We start from the raw sequence: 16786 nt of genomic DNA on the forward strand, positions 1-16786 counted from the left end.
TCTGGAGTACATGTTCAGATGGGAGATGGCTCTGAACAGCATGTTTATATAGCACAAGGCTGCTCTCAAACCAGGACAGCTCCCCTGATGGCTTGACAGCCACTAAACCAGTACAAAAGCTAGATTGCTTCTTTTACCTCTGAGCGTTGTGTGAAAACAGTAACAGAGCTTTGTCTTGCATGGATCCCTGAACATAACCATGCCTTTGGCCTTTCTCCAAATGACTAATTCCTACCCACAATCTAATCAGAATATAAATGCACAGCGAATAGAGAATGAGTGAACTTCTGCAGACCTCATTGATTTTGGAGATGTATTTCAATTGGGTTTGGCTTTTGGGAGGTATGAATAATTTTGTTTATGAGAGGGAAACCTTTATTATTTCATCAATACTTGGAGGCCAAAAACATAGCTAACATATCAACAAAAAACAATAAAGACTTCTGCATTTAATGTGATATGATGCAGAGGTTTTCAAAGAATCCTGAAAAAATGTATCATGGTTTCCACAAAATATTAAGCAGCACAACAGTTAGAAACATGTTTCTTCAGCTCCAAATCAGCATATTAGAATGATTTCTGAAGAATCATGTGCCACTGAATTCTGCTTTGCCATTAATTACACTATATTATAAATTGTAAAGCAAATATTTTAAATTGTAGTGATATTTCACAATATACAAGTAGTTATTTTAGTTAAAATGCAGCTTTGGTGAGACTTTCAAAAACATTAGTGTGGTCATGTACAGTCATGGCCAAAAATATCGGCACCCTTGGTAAATATGATCAAAGAAGGCTGTGAAAATTAATCTGCGTTGTTAATCCTTTTGATCTTTTATAAAAAAAATTCACAACAATCTAACCTTTCATTGGATAATAAGAATTTAAAATGGGGGGAAATATCATTATTAAATTTTATGTTTTTCTCAAATACACATTGGACACAATTATTGATACCCCTAGAAATTCTTATCAGTAAAATATCTCTGAAGTTTATTCCCATTCATATTCACAATTTTGAGCACTCCAGAGTGATTATGAACATGAAATTTTCTGGCCATGGCTTCCTGTTTCACAGAAATATAAATAGGAGGGAAAACAAAGCCCAAATTCCCTTAATCATCCATCACAATGAGAAAAACCAAAGAATATATTTCTGATGTGCAGCAAAAGATAATTGAGCTTCACAAATTAGTGAAGTGGCTTTAAGAAAAGAGCTAGAGCAGTGTACATTTCCATTTCCACCATCAGGGCAATAATTACGAATTTCCAATCAACATAAAATGTTACGAAACTGCCTAAAAGAGAACGTGTGTCTATATCGTCCTAATGCACGGTGAGAAGGAGAGTTTGAGTGGCTAAAGACTCTCCAAGGACCACAGTTGGAGAATTGCAGAAAATAGTTGAGTCTCGGGGTCAGAAAACCTTAAAAAAAAAATTGTCAAACAGCACCTACATCACCACATGTTGTTTAGGAGGGTTTCAAGAAAAATTATCCTAGCTCATCCAAAAACAAACTCCAGCATATTCAGTTATCAGACAAGACTGGAACTTCAAATGGGACTGGCTTCTATGGTCAGATGAAACTAAAAAAATTAGCTTTTTAGCAGCAAACACTCAAGATGGGTTTGGTGAGCACAGGGATAAAAAGTACCCCATGTGTACAATGAAATATACTGCTGTATTTTTGATGTTGTGGGCCTATATTTCTGCTGGAGGTCCTGGACGTCTTGTTTAGACACATGACATCATGGGTTCTATCAAATAACAACAGATAAAAAGTCAATAAGTGACTAACTCTGTTAGAAATCTCATAATGGGCCATGTTTGGATCTTCCAACCGTACAATAATCCAAACACAAACCTCAAAAACAACACAAAAATGGGTCACTGAGCACAAAACCAAGCTTCTGCTGGCCATTCCAGTCCTCTGACCTGAACCCTATAGAAAATGAGTGGGGTGAACTGAAGAGAAGAAGCACCAACATGGAGCTGGGAATCTAAAGGGTCTGGAGTGATTCTGGATGAAGGAATGGTCTCTGATCTCTTGTCAGGTGTTCTCTAAACTCATCAGGCATTATAGGAGAAAATTTTGAGCTGTTAAACTGGCAAATGGAGGTTTCAAAAAGTATTGAATAAAAGGGTGCCGTTAATTGTGGCCAATGTGTATTAGAGAAAAACATTTATTTCATAATGATATTTCCCCCCCACCCATTTTAAATTCTTATTATCCAATGAAAGGTTAGATTTTTGTGAATTTTTAAAATAAAAGATCAAAAGGTTTAACAATGCAGATTAATTTTCACAGCCGTCTTTGATCATATTTATCAAGGGCGCCGATATTTTTGGCCATGACCGTATACTGTAGTTAGGATAGCCAAAACAAAAAAACAACAACAATATATATATATATATGTATATGTATTGGAGTGCCCTCCAAAAGTATTGGAACAGTAAAGACAAAATTGTTCTGTTGACTGTGGAGTCATTTGCAAATATTATGAAAAGATGAATATGAGACAAAACTACAGAATGTCACATTTTATTATTAGCCGTTTCAACACATACATGTTTTACCAAATAAAAAGAACAGCACTTTTAAAGTTCATCCCACTCATTGATGTGAGCATAAGTATTGGGACAGTTGAACATAAGGCAGCTATAATTTAGTTGCAGATCCCTTGCGCACTATCACAGCAGTGAGTCTGTGACCCATAGACGTCACCAGACTCTTGGTCTCATCCTTTGAAATATTTTTCCCAGCCTTTAATGCAGCCAATTCCAATTGTTGCTTGTTTTGGGGAGTTTCTGCCTTTACTCTCCTCTTCAGCTGGTGAAATTCATATTCAATCGGATTTAAATCTGGAGATTGACTTGGGCAATCTAAGACTTTCCATTTCTTTGCCATTATAAATTCCTTGACTGAACTGGCAGGGTGTTTTGGGTCATTGTCCTGATGCAATATGAAGCACTTCCCAATGAATCTGTTGGCATTTTCTTGAATATTGGTAGGCAAGATGGTTTTGTACCCTTCCAAATTCATTCTGCTACTGTCATCATACATTAAGTCATCAGTAAAGTTGAGAGGGCCTGTTCCAGAGGCAGCCATGCATGCCCATGCCATGACACCACCTCCACCATGCTTTACAGATGAGGTTGTATGCACTCTCAGAAATAAAGGTACAAAAGCTGTCACTGGGGCCAGGGCCGTTTCTAGCCATTTTGACGCCCTAGGCGAAACCCCCCCACACCCCCCCCATCCAACTCCCACACCCAATAGATAATTAATATTACATACAAAATAACATAAAACTGATTATGTAAACACTCAAATCTTAAATAACAACATTGATACATTTAAAAATTATATTTGTAGGCCTATAGGCTATAGGTTTTATATAAATTGGTTGTCATAGTAACAACACTAATTTGTGGAAATTCAGCACATTGTGAGTTCCACAAATCTGAACGCATTAGGCCTATTTGTAAATTGACTGTTAAGATAAAACATTTTGCACAGTTTGTTATCTATGACACTATTATAGCCACTGGATGCCTGTATAGCTCTATGTTACAATTTTCTGGCCATGGCTTCCTGTTTCACAGAAATATAAATAGGAGGGAAAACAAAGCCCAAATTCCCTTAATCATCCATCACAATGAGAAAAACCAAAGAATATATTTCTGATGTGCAGCAAAAGATAATTGAGCTTCACAAATTAGTGAAGTGGCTTTAAGAAAAGAGCTAGAGCAGTGTACATTTCCATTTCCACCATCAGGGCAATAATTACGAATTTCCAATCAACATAAAATGTTACAAAACTGCCTAAAAGAGGACGTGTGTCTATATCGTCCTAATGCACGGTGAGAAGGAGAGTTTGAGTGGCTAAAGACTCTCCAAGGACCACAGTTGGAGAATTGCAAAAAAATAGTTGAGTCTCGGGGTCAGAAAACCTTTAAAAAAAATTTGTCAAACATCACCACATGTTGTTTAGGAGGGTTTCAAGAAAAATTATCCTAGCTCATCCAAAAACAAACTCCAGCATATTCAGTTATCAGACAAGACTGGAACTTCAAATGGGACTGGCTTCTATGGTCAGATGAAACTAAAAAAATTAGCTTTTTAGCAGCAAACACTCAAGATGGGTTTGGTGAGCACAGGGATAAAAAGTATTGTATTGATTTTAATTGGCTGTAAAAGTTTTATGTGTAAATATTACATGACGCACTGAACCTTTAACGAAACCTTTAAAAAAAATGTACCTTGCCAAAACACTGACAGAACCCATTAATGGCATTGTTGACCGCTCCAAATCCAAATGCAAACTTTGCATGCAACAATCAGAGGCAGCAATTGACAGCGCTCTGATCCAATGGCATACAGGCATGGTCAGAATGACAGTCCTCTAGCCCAATGATGCTGGGGAATCCAGTGGTGGCGGCAATCATATTTCAGTGTCTGTGCCACTCTTGATCATAACCCTGTTAAAATGTAGCGGCAGTACGTGCGCTCATTGGCGCCCCTCCAGCTGGTGGCGCTCTAGGCGACCGCCTAGCTTGCCTATGCCTAGAAACGGTACAGACTGGGGCGGTACCTTTTCAAAAGGTACATGTTTGTACCTAAAGGGTCCATTTTGGTACCTTAAAGGTACATATTAGTACTTAAAGTGTACATATTTGAACATAATAGGTACAAAAGTGTACCTTTTGAAAAGGTACCGCCCCAGTGACAGCTTTTGTACCTTTATTTCTGAGAGTGTGCTTGGGATCATTGCAGTTCCCTTTTTTTCTCCACATTTTTGCTTTCCCATCACTTCGATAAAGGTTCATCTTTGTCTCATCGGTCCATAAACACAGTTCCAAAACTCTCCTGGCTCACCTTTGTGCTTTTTTGCAAACTCTAATCTTGCCTTTCTATTTTTGGAGCTGGTCAGAGGTTTGTATCTTGCTGTGTAGCATCTGTAATTCTGTGTCAAAGTCTCCTGAGGACAGTAGATTGTCAGAGCATCGCCCCAGCTTTCTGGAAGTTGTTGGTGATTTTTAAAGACACGTCTTTTAGGGTTCATTTTCACAGCTTTTATGATTTGTCTGTCATCAACTACTGTTGTTTTCTCAGCCGATCAGGTAGTTTGTTGGTTGCTGGTGTCGCTGGTGGTTTCCAAACTCTTGATTTCTCCATGCCCTTTGTTTTTGCTATAGCTCTAATTGACTTCCTCTTTTCTTTTAACATTCAAATTGCTTGCTTTTCTCTCAAAGTCAGCTCCCTCATCTTCATCCTGGTTTGTGTGTGTCATCATCGAATGCAAGATTCAGAATGCAGAAGTAATGGATATAACTGATATGACACATTCCCTGCTTTTAATATCTAAAGAATTAATGCAACAGGACACAGCTGATCACTTAGAAAGACCTGTGAGGCAACTGTTCCAATACTTATGCTCACATCAGATAGAGGTATGAAACTCTAAAAGTGCTGAACTTCTTAGCTGGTAAAAACATATGTGTTGAATCACCCAATAATACAATGTGACATTCTGTAGTTTTGTCTCATATTCATATTTTAATCATATTTGTAAATGTCTTGACTCCACAGCCAACAGAGCAATTTTGTCTTTACTGTTCCAGTACTTTTGGAGGGCACTTTATATAGGGCCTGTGCAGTTCATTGTTTTTTTTTTTACAACATTTTTATACAATATTGGTACAGTGTTGAGTCACCATTTGATGTCCAATGTGAAATCAAGGTCTTAAAGCACATCTGTGTTTGCTAGGATCACAGTTGTCTTTGTTCTGTGTGTTTATAGAATCTGAACACCACTATAGCACAGGACTGGTGTTTGGCGCTGCAAAGGCTGATCCGCATCAAGGAGGACCAAATTCAGAGCGCCAACAAGTGCCGTTTACGATTGCAAGTCCCTGGCAGACCAGACAAGTAAGTAAATGGGGCAAAAGCTTCTTTGCATGTTGACAAAATTAATGATATTTCTTCAACAGCCTCAACAAAATGCAAAAGAGCATATACTGATGCATTTAGGTATTTGTTATAGCCAATTCAAAAAACACATTTTCCTCCTCTTGTTCGCCTGATAGATTGCATTTGCCTCAAGAAAATAGTAAGTAGTAAGACATGTTGCTAAATGGATTTTGAGATCTAAACAAGAAAAAACTATTTTGTCTCGATTACACCACAGCTGGATTTCAGACTGGCAGTCTTACACATTCTCTGGAGCAGGTGATCCCAAGCGGCAATGAAACATAATGGCCGATGACAAACATGTTAATGTTCATCTGCAACAACGTTAAGATGATGAAGGAGCCTGGCGCCATGTTAATTTCCCCTAATGAAAGCGCATTACCCGGCTTTATTTGCGGCATGCGTTAAAAGCCTGCCCCATGTCACCTTTAACGAAGCCGAGCAGCAAATTACAAGCCTAATAGCATGACGGGAAATCATTAAGTGATAGTTCTCAGATTCGGGAGATCAAGGAATGCTGGAGGTAAAGTTACACAGCTCCTTTCAGTCTGGGAAGTGCTACATTATGGCTAGTCATAGAGCTTATTCAATTCATTTAACTTAGTCTGGGAGCTGCTGTTTCCCATTTGGAGCAGTAGTGTCATTTCTCTTTGATGCGTAGACAGGGGCTTTAATGTACTCTTATTATGTCACATTAAGAGTCAGTGAATGTAAATGTGTCAAGGCGGAGGCTGCACATTTTTCACAGTGCACTGCACCTGAATGTGCTTATCTTAATGATGCAGAGTGAGAGCGGAAACTTCACTCATAGAATCGGCCGTGGAAGGAAGAGAAATGAAGACAGATTAGTGGAGGATTCAACTAAGAAAAGAGCTGAGGAGATGAGGAGAACATGAGAGAAGAGAAGCAGAGAGAAAGGAAGATAAACTGGAAAGCATAGAGCAGTTGATGTTCATTTAACCTTCATGTTCTGTGTAGATTGACTCCAAAGAGACTCCAATGATTTACATGTAAAAATAATACAAATCATACCAGTTATTTTACTAATTGGGATCATTCACCCAGAAATAAAATGTCTGCCATCATTTACTTAACCTCATGTCAAGAGTGTCTTTCTTCTGGGGAGCACAAAAGATGATTCTTTCTGTTTTAGTCCATACAATCAAATTCCAAAACAGCATTGACCCCCTTCACTTTTCGACATTTTTCAAAATATTTTCTTCCATGTTCCATAGAAGAAAGAATGTTTGGAACGACATGAGGGTGAATAAATAATTTCATTTTTGGATGAATTATCACCTAACAAGTAGCATTGGTTTGTTTGAGACACTAAAGAGAACATGAGGGTTAAAGCCGTTATTGTATAAACTCACTTGCATGAAGGTTCAGACACAAATATATAAATATATATTTCATTTCATCCTTACTCCCTGACTACAAAGAAAAACAGTGCCTTGCAAGCTGAGAGGAGGTGCAAAGGACTGATTTTCTGCCGTGGCACATGGAAGAGACTCAGCAGAACGTTTAATCTCTGTGTGCTTTCTCAACCTAATGTGACAGCCCAACCGGCCCAGAGCAGCTCAGTACCCTGTAGTCATCCCAGTATCTGTCAGACCCCTGCTCTTCAGGCCTGCTCGGTTGGCTCACGCTCTGCAGAACTCGCAAGAGCAATCTGCTCAGTCAGATGTTCGCTAGAACCCCTGCCCTGTTTCCAAAACAGTCACACTCCCTGAATTTTCCAATGCCTTCGTCAGCCTGCTGTGATGTCATAATGCATTGATGTCATTAGGACAGGGAATCTGAGATTTGTTTTTCAGACAATTGGAAAATCAAATGATTAACTATTCTATTAACAGTTTTATGAGTCTCCAGCATGAATGTGAACTGTTTAGTCTGATTTCCGAAACCGGTGTAGTCTGATTCCCGAACTAATGCTTTTTTTTTTTTTTTTTTAAGATTTATTTTTGGCATTTTTATGCCTTTTATTTAGATAGGACAGTAGATTGGCATGAAGCGAAGTGGGAGAAAGAGAGGAGGGTGGGATCGGATAATACTATGTATTCTGAATACATGTCTGAATTAGAAATGAATTCTAAATAGGTTTTATGAGTTGATTCTTTTTAGTGATTTAAAAACATATAGCGTGACAACATTGATCCCTGACATAAGAATTTGTATTTTTACTAAATACTGTAAGAAATACTGCATTTTTTCCCCAAATATTTGTTCCTCAGAAGTTCTAAAATATCATTAATGGAACCGTTAATGAACCACAATGGAAATAAATAGAATAGAACTGAATAGAATAGGGCCTAGTAGAGCTGTCAGAGCTATAGTAATCATTTGGCTGATGTTAATTGAATCCGGCTCACAACATTTCCTGATTTGGTTTTGCCCTCTTTCCCCATCATTTCCTTTCCTCTCTCCACTGGTCTCTAAATAAAAGGAAGCAACAAGGCCAAAAACATTCTGATAAGAAAAAAGAAGAACATGATCACAGCTAGGCAGAGAAGAAAAGAAAATCTTTGAGTACAAAAAAAAAAAAACTAATTTAAAACCTTCTCTTTCTCTCCTTGGTGCAAATGCACTAATCCTCGCTCTCTTTACCTATCCTTCTCTTTAACAAACACATGCATACAGATCCGGGGAGAGAGGCAGTTCCCAGCATGCATCCACTGTTCTTTGTTTTTCACCTGCTGTTAGTCTAGGAACCTTTTCTAGCATCAGATAACTCCTCTCAGCAAGCAGCAAAAGGGGACGGTGACACGTGGAATTTCAAAGTGCTGCCATGGAGGCTGATGCACATTCAAGAAGCAGGATAATTAACGTCACCCATTCAACTTGCTGCAAATCCGTGTATGTGCCTACGTGTCCTGCCTGTTACACATTAACAAAAACATGGCGGGTTGATTGAGAATGAAATATTAATGTAGTATACTGGCAGATGGCTGAAACAGAGGCAAGACTTCAAGTTTTTCATATTAGAATGTTGTTTTCTTCTAGGTCTACTGAGATCTATACGTGCACTGTATTTAAATCAGCTTTTTAGACACATAAAATATATTTTATGTGGTGCCTCTTGGCTTTTCACTATTGAAATTGTTAATCCAAGATCATTCATAGTCCATCCTGGGTTAGTAAATAATCCTGGGTTGCCAGGTTTTAAAATTTCACACTGCAAATTTGCAAACCCTGCTAATTTTGTTTTTCATTTTTTATGCATTTTGAATGACACTTTTATTCAAAGTGATTTGAACTGCATTGAAAGTATACACTATATCACTTGAAACATTCCCTCGGAATCAAACCCATGACCATAGCAGTGCTACTGCCTGTATGAGCTTCAGGAATCTGCATATTTATGAGGTTACTAACATTGATTGGACAAGTACAGATTGGCCACACAGATTCTGGATTCTGTCTTTTGAAAAATCTCTTTTTAAATAATAATCACTCAGGTTAATGCATTTGCTTTCACCATTTCACTTACACCCTGAAATTAAACACAGCGTGAAAGCATATGAATATTTAATAAGGTAACAATTGAGGCAGTTTATGATTGGTTGTCTGTGAATAAACAACTTCAAAGCACTGCTAACACATTTGTGAGACTTGGCTTAACCCAGAGTTTAAAAGAGGCCTTAACTTGGTTTTAAAAAGATGTTAACCTAGGGTTAAGTGTGAATTTGACAGGTCAATTGATCTTGGACTAATAGGCGTGGGGTTTATAGAGCTTATAGGCATAGAGTGCTTTCTCCAAAGCCACTTCCTGTGTGATTTACAGTCTCCTCCAATCGGCACAGAGAAGAGCTGAGTGTCTTTCTTCCATTTCACCATCTGTCCTGTCATTCTGCATTAGTGTCACACACATGCCACAGCACTGACCTGCAGCCATAAATCAGTCTGTTCTCTGCTCTCCGTTTTGCCCTTTCTGCCTGGGAGTCTGCCTCCTCTGCTGTTTCTTCATTCAGGCCGCACAGAGACACACAAACTCGCACACCCTCTCGCAACCACCCAGATTTTCAATCAGCCAGCGGGAGGAACCCAGGGCCATTCTGTTTATCGTGTTTAGACCGATGTGGGTGCCCAGCTTTATCCCAAGAATCAAATTAAGCATGGAGCGCACTTACTTCGCTCCGAACAACCAGCCCTCCCCTATCCCACCTCTTTTTGCTTATTTTCCCCCGTGAAACCATTGTGCTGAGTGAAGGAAATCTGTGAGTTGTTGTTTGCATTTGCCATTCTGGGAAGGAGCCAAGCATCACCTGAATTTCAGTCGGAATTCGCTTTCTTTATCTCGAAGCGTCTTCTAAGGTTTTAGTTCATTCTTCTATATCTGTGTCTTTGCACTTCACACTTTTCTTCCTACCTCTTTTCTTTCTCTCGCTCTCGCTGACTAGTGCTGTCTCCCCTGGGCTGGAAATGAATGCCGAGCAGGCAGAGGCTGCTGGTGTGACAGTAGCCAAGGCAGGCGTCATCGTATTCTCCAGTCAATTACCTTCTAATGATGTTTGAATGTGAATTGCTTTCCGTGTCCCTGAGCCTTTGCTGAGAGACTCTCTTTAGCAGGCACAGTGTTAAAAATGAAGTTGAAGTATTTTTACAAGTGTAGAATGGTTTCCTGACTCATTGAAGACTTGGACAGCTTTATTAAGGAGAGTGCAAAACTGCTGTTCTGCTTGCAAGTTTGTGTATTTCTTGCTGAAACTGCACACTTTTTTTTCAAATTAAATAATAGGAATCATAAAAATTGAATCTGGTTTTGAATTTAGTACTTCCCTTATAAAGTTAGTTGAAATACTTAATGTATACACAAATTAAATTCTAAAAGCTTTTTTTTAATCGTAGATGCTTTTGTTGATATCTGGTTCCATGAGCAACTTTTTACTTGACATCCATAGAACCTTTCCATTGCACAATATGTGTATAGATATGGTCTACCTGGTCTCATGGCATAAACGTACCTGGGGGCGCTTTTTAGCGAGACGCGAAATACGTACCAATAAGTACATATGCAGTTTCTAAAAGAAATGAACACTAGAGACATTAAAACTCTGACGCCTTCTATTCCTTTTTACACAAATTTACAGAGTTTCGATTAATAAAGCGTAATTTTCACACAATTACTTGAAGAATATCATGTTATGACTTCAAAACAATATTAATATGCTGGGAGGTTTGAAAACTGATGCTTTTGAACGTTAACATCACACACATCCAGCTTCATACCTGTGGGTTTTCAGAGACAGTAGGTTTGTTCGGTAGCTCACGGAGTGCGGAGACGTACTTGAGAGGTGAGGAGCTCCGGTTTGAATCCCTTGTAACTATGGTTCAACAAAACAAATCTGCATATAAGAAAGTTCAAATAGCATGGTTGCATCAACAAATGCATGTTTGTCAACACTATCGGGTAGGTTTAGGGTTGGGTTTGGTGTAGGGCATATTTCCAACACGATAGAGCATTCATTTTTGTCCCCGAATATTTTAATTCTGAACTGCCGCAATGCATACCTGAAGCAACGTAATAAAAACACAGCAATACGTACCTATATCAACATAATAAAAACGTGCCAGGGTTTATATTGAACCCTTGTTTTGGTACCACTCAGTGGACATTTCTCTTTGAAATTTGCGAAACGTGCAGTAAGGTACGTAAAAATGGTCTTGCTAAAAAGTGCCCCCAGGTACATTTATGCCATGAGACCAGGTTAGATAAGGTATAGAAGTGTGTGTGTGTGTGTGTGTGTGTGTGTATTAGTGTTGCCAAATGATTAATCGCGATTAATCGCATCCAATAAAAGTTTTTGTTTACATAATATATGTGTGTGTACTGTGTATATTCATGCGAGGACTGGAATTGAGAAGCACTGCAGTACACACACATAAATTATGTAAACAAAAACTTTTATTTTGGATGCGATTAATCACGATCAATCGTTTGACAGCACTATATATATACACACACACACACATACACACATTTATACATACACACACATTTATACATATACATACACTGCTGTTCAAAGGTTTGGGATCAGTAAGATTTTTAATGTTTTTTTTAACCTCTTAACTGTCACCGTCCACCCTGTGGGACGCCTACGTTTACGTCACTATTTTACAATTAAATCCTAATCTAATCATGACAAACTATATATCGTTGGAAAGGTCTAAGACTCCTAAATAGGTATTTTACCACTTTTTTTGTAAATAAATTATGTAGGAAAAGTAATAGATTAATTTATGACAAGAGTGCACCTGAAAAATCTACATCATAACAGGAGTTCTGACCTTTGTCACAGAAAGTCTTCTTATTTGCCTTTTTCTCTATCACGCTTTAGAAATCATAAGAAATTATATATCAGTTGAAAACTTAAAATTTCAAAATTCATCCTTTGAAACCCATTTTAAAATCAGACATTGCATTACCATGGAAATGGTACATCAAAATCACGTTGGAAAATATTTTCATTCATGAATTATAAAAAAATAAGTTTGGATAGTGCACTATCATGTCTGTGTTCAAAACTGTGAGTGACAGTTAAGGGGTTAAGGCAGGGCAGTACTAGTATGTGTTGATAGATAGATAGATAGATAGATAGATTCTGCAAATGGTGTGTAGTTATGATCTTATGAGCACAGCTGTACTTCATAAAAACAGACTCGCCTACTCTGGATACATCCAAGGTTTAGATAATAGAGTTTATAATGATCAAATCCAGAAACTGAACCCCATTTTCAATTTTAAACTCATTCTTCAAAGTCAAATCCAGGTGGGTTTCTTGTGGCCAATCTCGTTCAATAACTAATATTAAAAACCTGATACCTTCCAGAAGCAGACGGTGCTAAGTCATGCTCGCTCATTCCCCTCTTGTAGAAGGCATTGCTGAAAAGTTCTGGTCCATTAACCTGGCTAAACATCTTGGCTTAGAATGCAGATTAACTCAGCATGCTCACCCCATTTTGTGGCCTGACCCTCTCCCTCCTTCTCCACATAACCTCACATCACCACATCCATAGAGCTTACAGTCTCCTTGACCTTCATATGTCTCTTTGATTAAATAAAGGGGGCGAAATATGTTATGTATCTCCACGCTGTTTTCATTTCTGCTGTCTTCTTTTCCTATAAGCACAGACTTCATGAAAAATAAGACTCAGCACACAGATCCAGACTCAGCTTGAGATCAAGCTGTATTGGGGAGAGTGGCAGCTGCTCTCTCTAGGGCTCCTTGGTGCACTGCAGCAAAACTATTTCACTGTATTATTAATACTGATAATTAAGGGACCACCATGTTGTGGTGTGTTTTTATGAAAATTGTACAAGATTATCTAACTCAGAGGGCTATGGCAACACTCCCGTGTTGGTTAGATCAGTATGTCTCACCACCTGTCCAATGTTTTTCTCATGTCCTGTAGGTCTGGTCGTCCTGTGAGCTTCACAGTGGTCTTCAACACACCAAGCCCCGTCAGCAAGATCTCCTGGGTCAACCGGTTACACTTAGCTAAAATAGCACTGAGTAAGTTTAAATTTTATCCTCCGCTAACTGACGACTAGAGGTCTGTTGATCCAAAGCATTGACTATGATTGTTAAGATCAAAAAAAAAAAAAAGTAATAAGTAAATAAATAAATAAAATAATAAACATAAGAAATGTTTATTGTTGTTGTTGTTATTATTAGTATTAGTATTAGTAGTAGTAGTAGTATCATTATTATTGAAAACATTTTGAAAGATTATTTTAGAATTTTTTATTCAGAATTGCTCCTGAGACAAATGCCAGAATACGTTAATAATACAACGAAATAATAATAATAATAATAATTTTATTTATTTATTTATATTAAAACTATTATTATTATTATTATTATTATTATCATCATCTATTAAATATTTTTTTTAAATGATTCCAGAACCAGATGGGTGTTTTGTGTTTATTCAGAGTTCATACAAAAAAGGCCAGAAAATATTTACTGCATGCAGTAAAATAACAGATGATAAAATACAATTTCACGCTCTTATAGCTTGGTTATCTCATCTCGGCATTTACAAGGTTGTGACTTGTTGGCTTCCTTTGTGTTTGTCACATCAGTGATAAATCAGAGTGCAGCCAAGTTTTATATAGGACTTTTCAATGTGTAAAGTAGTTTTAATATGTTTTAACCTTTAACCTTTAAGGGCAAGGAGATATTCAGGCAATGCATTATAAACTGTAACTCCCTGAAGAAATGCCCATTCCATCTATGACAAGCTAATAGAAATTACCTCTGCATCAGAGTACTGGCATTTTTTTTTATGACTCTAAAAAAACTGAATTTCACAAAAGATTTAGCCATGTCAATAGTGGTGTAACGGTGCTATGATTAAAAAAAAAATAAAAAAAAGGGCTTTGCATTTGTTTCTGTTGCAAAACAACTGCACATTATGTTCATATGATTGTGAAAATAATTATATGTAAGATTTCCAAACAGCTGGACATTCATGCATTAAATATTGTTTTAGGGCCTTAAGCTATTGATGTAGTAAAGATGCTTCATTCAAACTGAGGCATCTAGATTGTTGTAAATTGTGATAAAGCTCTTTAAATGTAGTTTTACTTCGAGGGGCATGATCAAAGATTGCACCATCCTACTAAATGAGCAGAAATAGGGTGAACTGGAGTACGTCTAGGAGCTAATAGCTGTAAGAGTATTGGAACCTGGTTTTACCTCTTATATCAGTTTTGTAATCATTCTGAAGTGCAAAGTACAATTTTCCAAGCGTTGCCTTGTTTTTTTTTTGCAAATTATTTTGTTTTCACACCAACAATGATGGTCTTACATATGCTGCCTATGTGATTATTTGTGAGCTGTTGTTGAAAAGACTTTTACGGCAATAGGCAAATAGCAATCTCAGTTGACACTAAGTGGATGTTGGCAGCGTAAGTGGCAACATCTTTCACCAAAAAAACAAACAAACAAATAAACAAAAAAACCCAGCTAGATAGCAACTAGAGAATATCAAACATTCATGAGAACCTTTCTCACTCCCCACCTTTTTTTTTTTTTTTTTGCAAGAGGCTTTCATTGCATTTCCCCATTTGCTTTCCTGCTTTTTCTTGGTTAGTTGTTAGACTTTTGTTCCGTTTCAGCCAAATTTGTTGACCAGAATAAGCTTAAATTTTCAACTCACAGTGTAACTTTCACACTTCACTTTGCGGAGTCATAACATTTTTATTTGGCATGTGATTCTGAAAAACATTATTTCTGTACGTCAAAACATTCCAAGCGTTTTGTGCAGACAGGACGTCATTATTCAACCTGCTGATGATGTAGGTTACACCCTAATTTCGTTACGCCCACACGTTGCCTACTCATTTAGCCAAATGAAATTACAATAACAGAAATGCTGGTGCAATTTCATGGGGGCCCTGTTGTTGCCAAGCTCTTTTATGTCTTTGGAGGACATGTGGGTCTGATATGGGCAGAAAAAAACCTTTGATTGGAGTCATTTGAGAATCTTCACCTCCCGTCTGGAAGTGCATTACAACACAAGCCACTTCCTTGTGTTATCAATCCCTATATTCCTCCATCCCTTAGGTCCACTTTGACATGTACTGTATTGATCCTTATTTACAGATCCTGCAGTCCTCTACCCCACCTGTTTTCTGATATACGCCCTGCTTTGAGGTGTAACTTTTGTTTGATTTAACATGCACAGAAGCTGTTTTGTCACTTATGAGGGCCATTAACAGGTTTCCACGATGGGTAACATATGCTTGTATCTGCATAAAACAGGCTGTCAGAAAACAGTGTTTGTGATATTGTGGCAACATGCTGGGAACTCATGGGGCGTGAGATCGAGAGCTTTAGCATGACTGTGGATGAGTGTGTCCTGAGGGTTCCATTAATTATGAAGATGTGGTTCAGATTGCCACCACAACAACATGTGGTGCAAAGAAAAGACCCAATTCTTTTTCCAAATGCTCCCTTGTTGCATGTTCACAGGTGTAAATTTAATTAATATTTTTGACATGCAGGCTTCAAGGGTTCCAATCAGAAATGGCCAGTTCTAGTGAATCGGTACCAATATGAAAGTTCATGTAAGCAAACTGATTCAAAATTGATATGTGGCATTTTAGGTGTTTTTATTTTTTATTTTTTAAAGCAGAATATTTAGTAAATGCTAATGAACGCTGATGTGCAGTGCTGCATTTTTAATTTCTTATTCTTTACATTTGGAAAAAAAAATGTCTGTCTATCTATCTAAAGACATTCAAATCTATAAAAATAATATACACTGGTATGTAGATTCAGTGCAGTTCATTTTCCTTTTTTCTGCTTGTAGTCTAGCTAACTACTAAATTGTGACTAGCTTGTAGCTTGGTAAACTAGTTTCAAAATAGCTTCCTCAGTACTGGGCTTGTAGCATATTTATATTGTCAGTAAATTTATGCAAACATATTTCCCCCCTTTTTTTACTCTTTTAAGCATTTTACATTTGTTCCAAAATAATAACTCAAGGCAGTAACAATTTAAATAATATTTTATTTGTGAGCTTATGTTCAGCTATTCTTTTTAATAGTTAACTTTTAACTATTTTTGCATTTTTCGGATCATCAGTCATCAAAGCTCGGGAAATATTGGTCACAGATATGGAGATTTACTTTTAATTTCACCAAGCTGATTACTCACTAAAAACTCCCACAGGTCATGTTTTCATGTTATTGTAATCTTGCAAACATGCAGTCTTATTTTGATGTAACAAAGTGGTTATCTGTAAGTGTGTGAGTTGTTTACTTACTTTTTAAAATGAGTCTTCCCATTAACACCATTA

General features: G+C 37.5%; 1 protein-coding gene across 11 annotated transcripts in view; it reads left to right on the plus strand.

Annotated features, from left to right (window-relative positions):
• Window positions 1-16786, plus strand: part of arhgef10la (Rho guanine nucleotide exchange factor (GEF) 10-like a) — a 142135-nt gene that overhangs the window by 65418 nt on the left and 59931 nt on the right. For all 11 annotated transcript variants that reach the window (XM_058790882.1, XM_058790886.1, XM_058790883.1 and 8 more), the window contains 2 exons: window positions 5805-5932; window positions 13391-13491. In XM_058790882.1, coding sequence (XP_058646865.1) covers window positions 5805-5932; window positions 13391-13491 — 229 coding nt within the window. The remainder of the gene's footprint in view (window positions 1-5804; window positions 5933-13390; window positions 13492-16786) is intronic.

This window comes from Onychostoma macrolepis, chromosome 11 (assembly GCF_012432095.1).
Source record: "Onychostoma macrolepis isolate SWU-2019 chromosome 11, ASM1243209v1, whole genome shotgun sequence".
Lineage (NCBI taxonomy): Eukaryota > Metazoa > Chordata > Actinopteri > Cypriniformes > Cyprinidae > Onychostoma > Onychostoma macrolepis.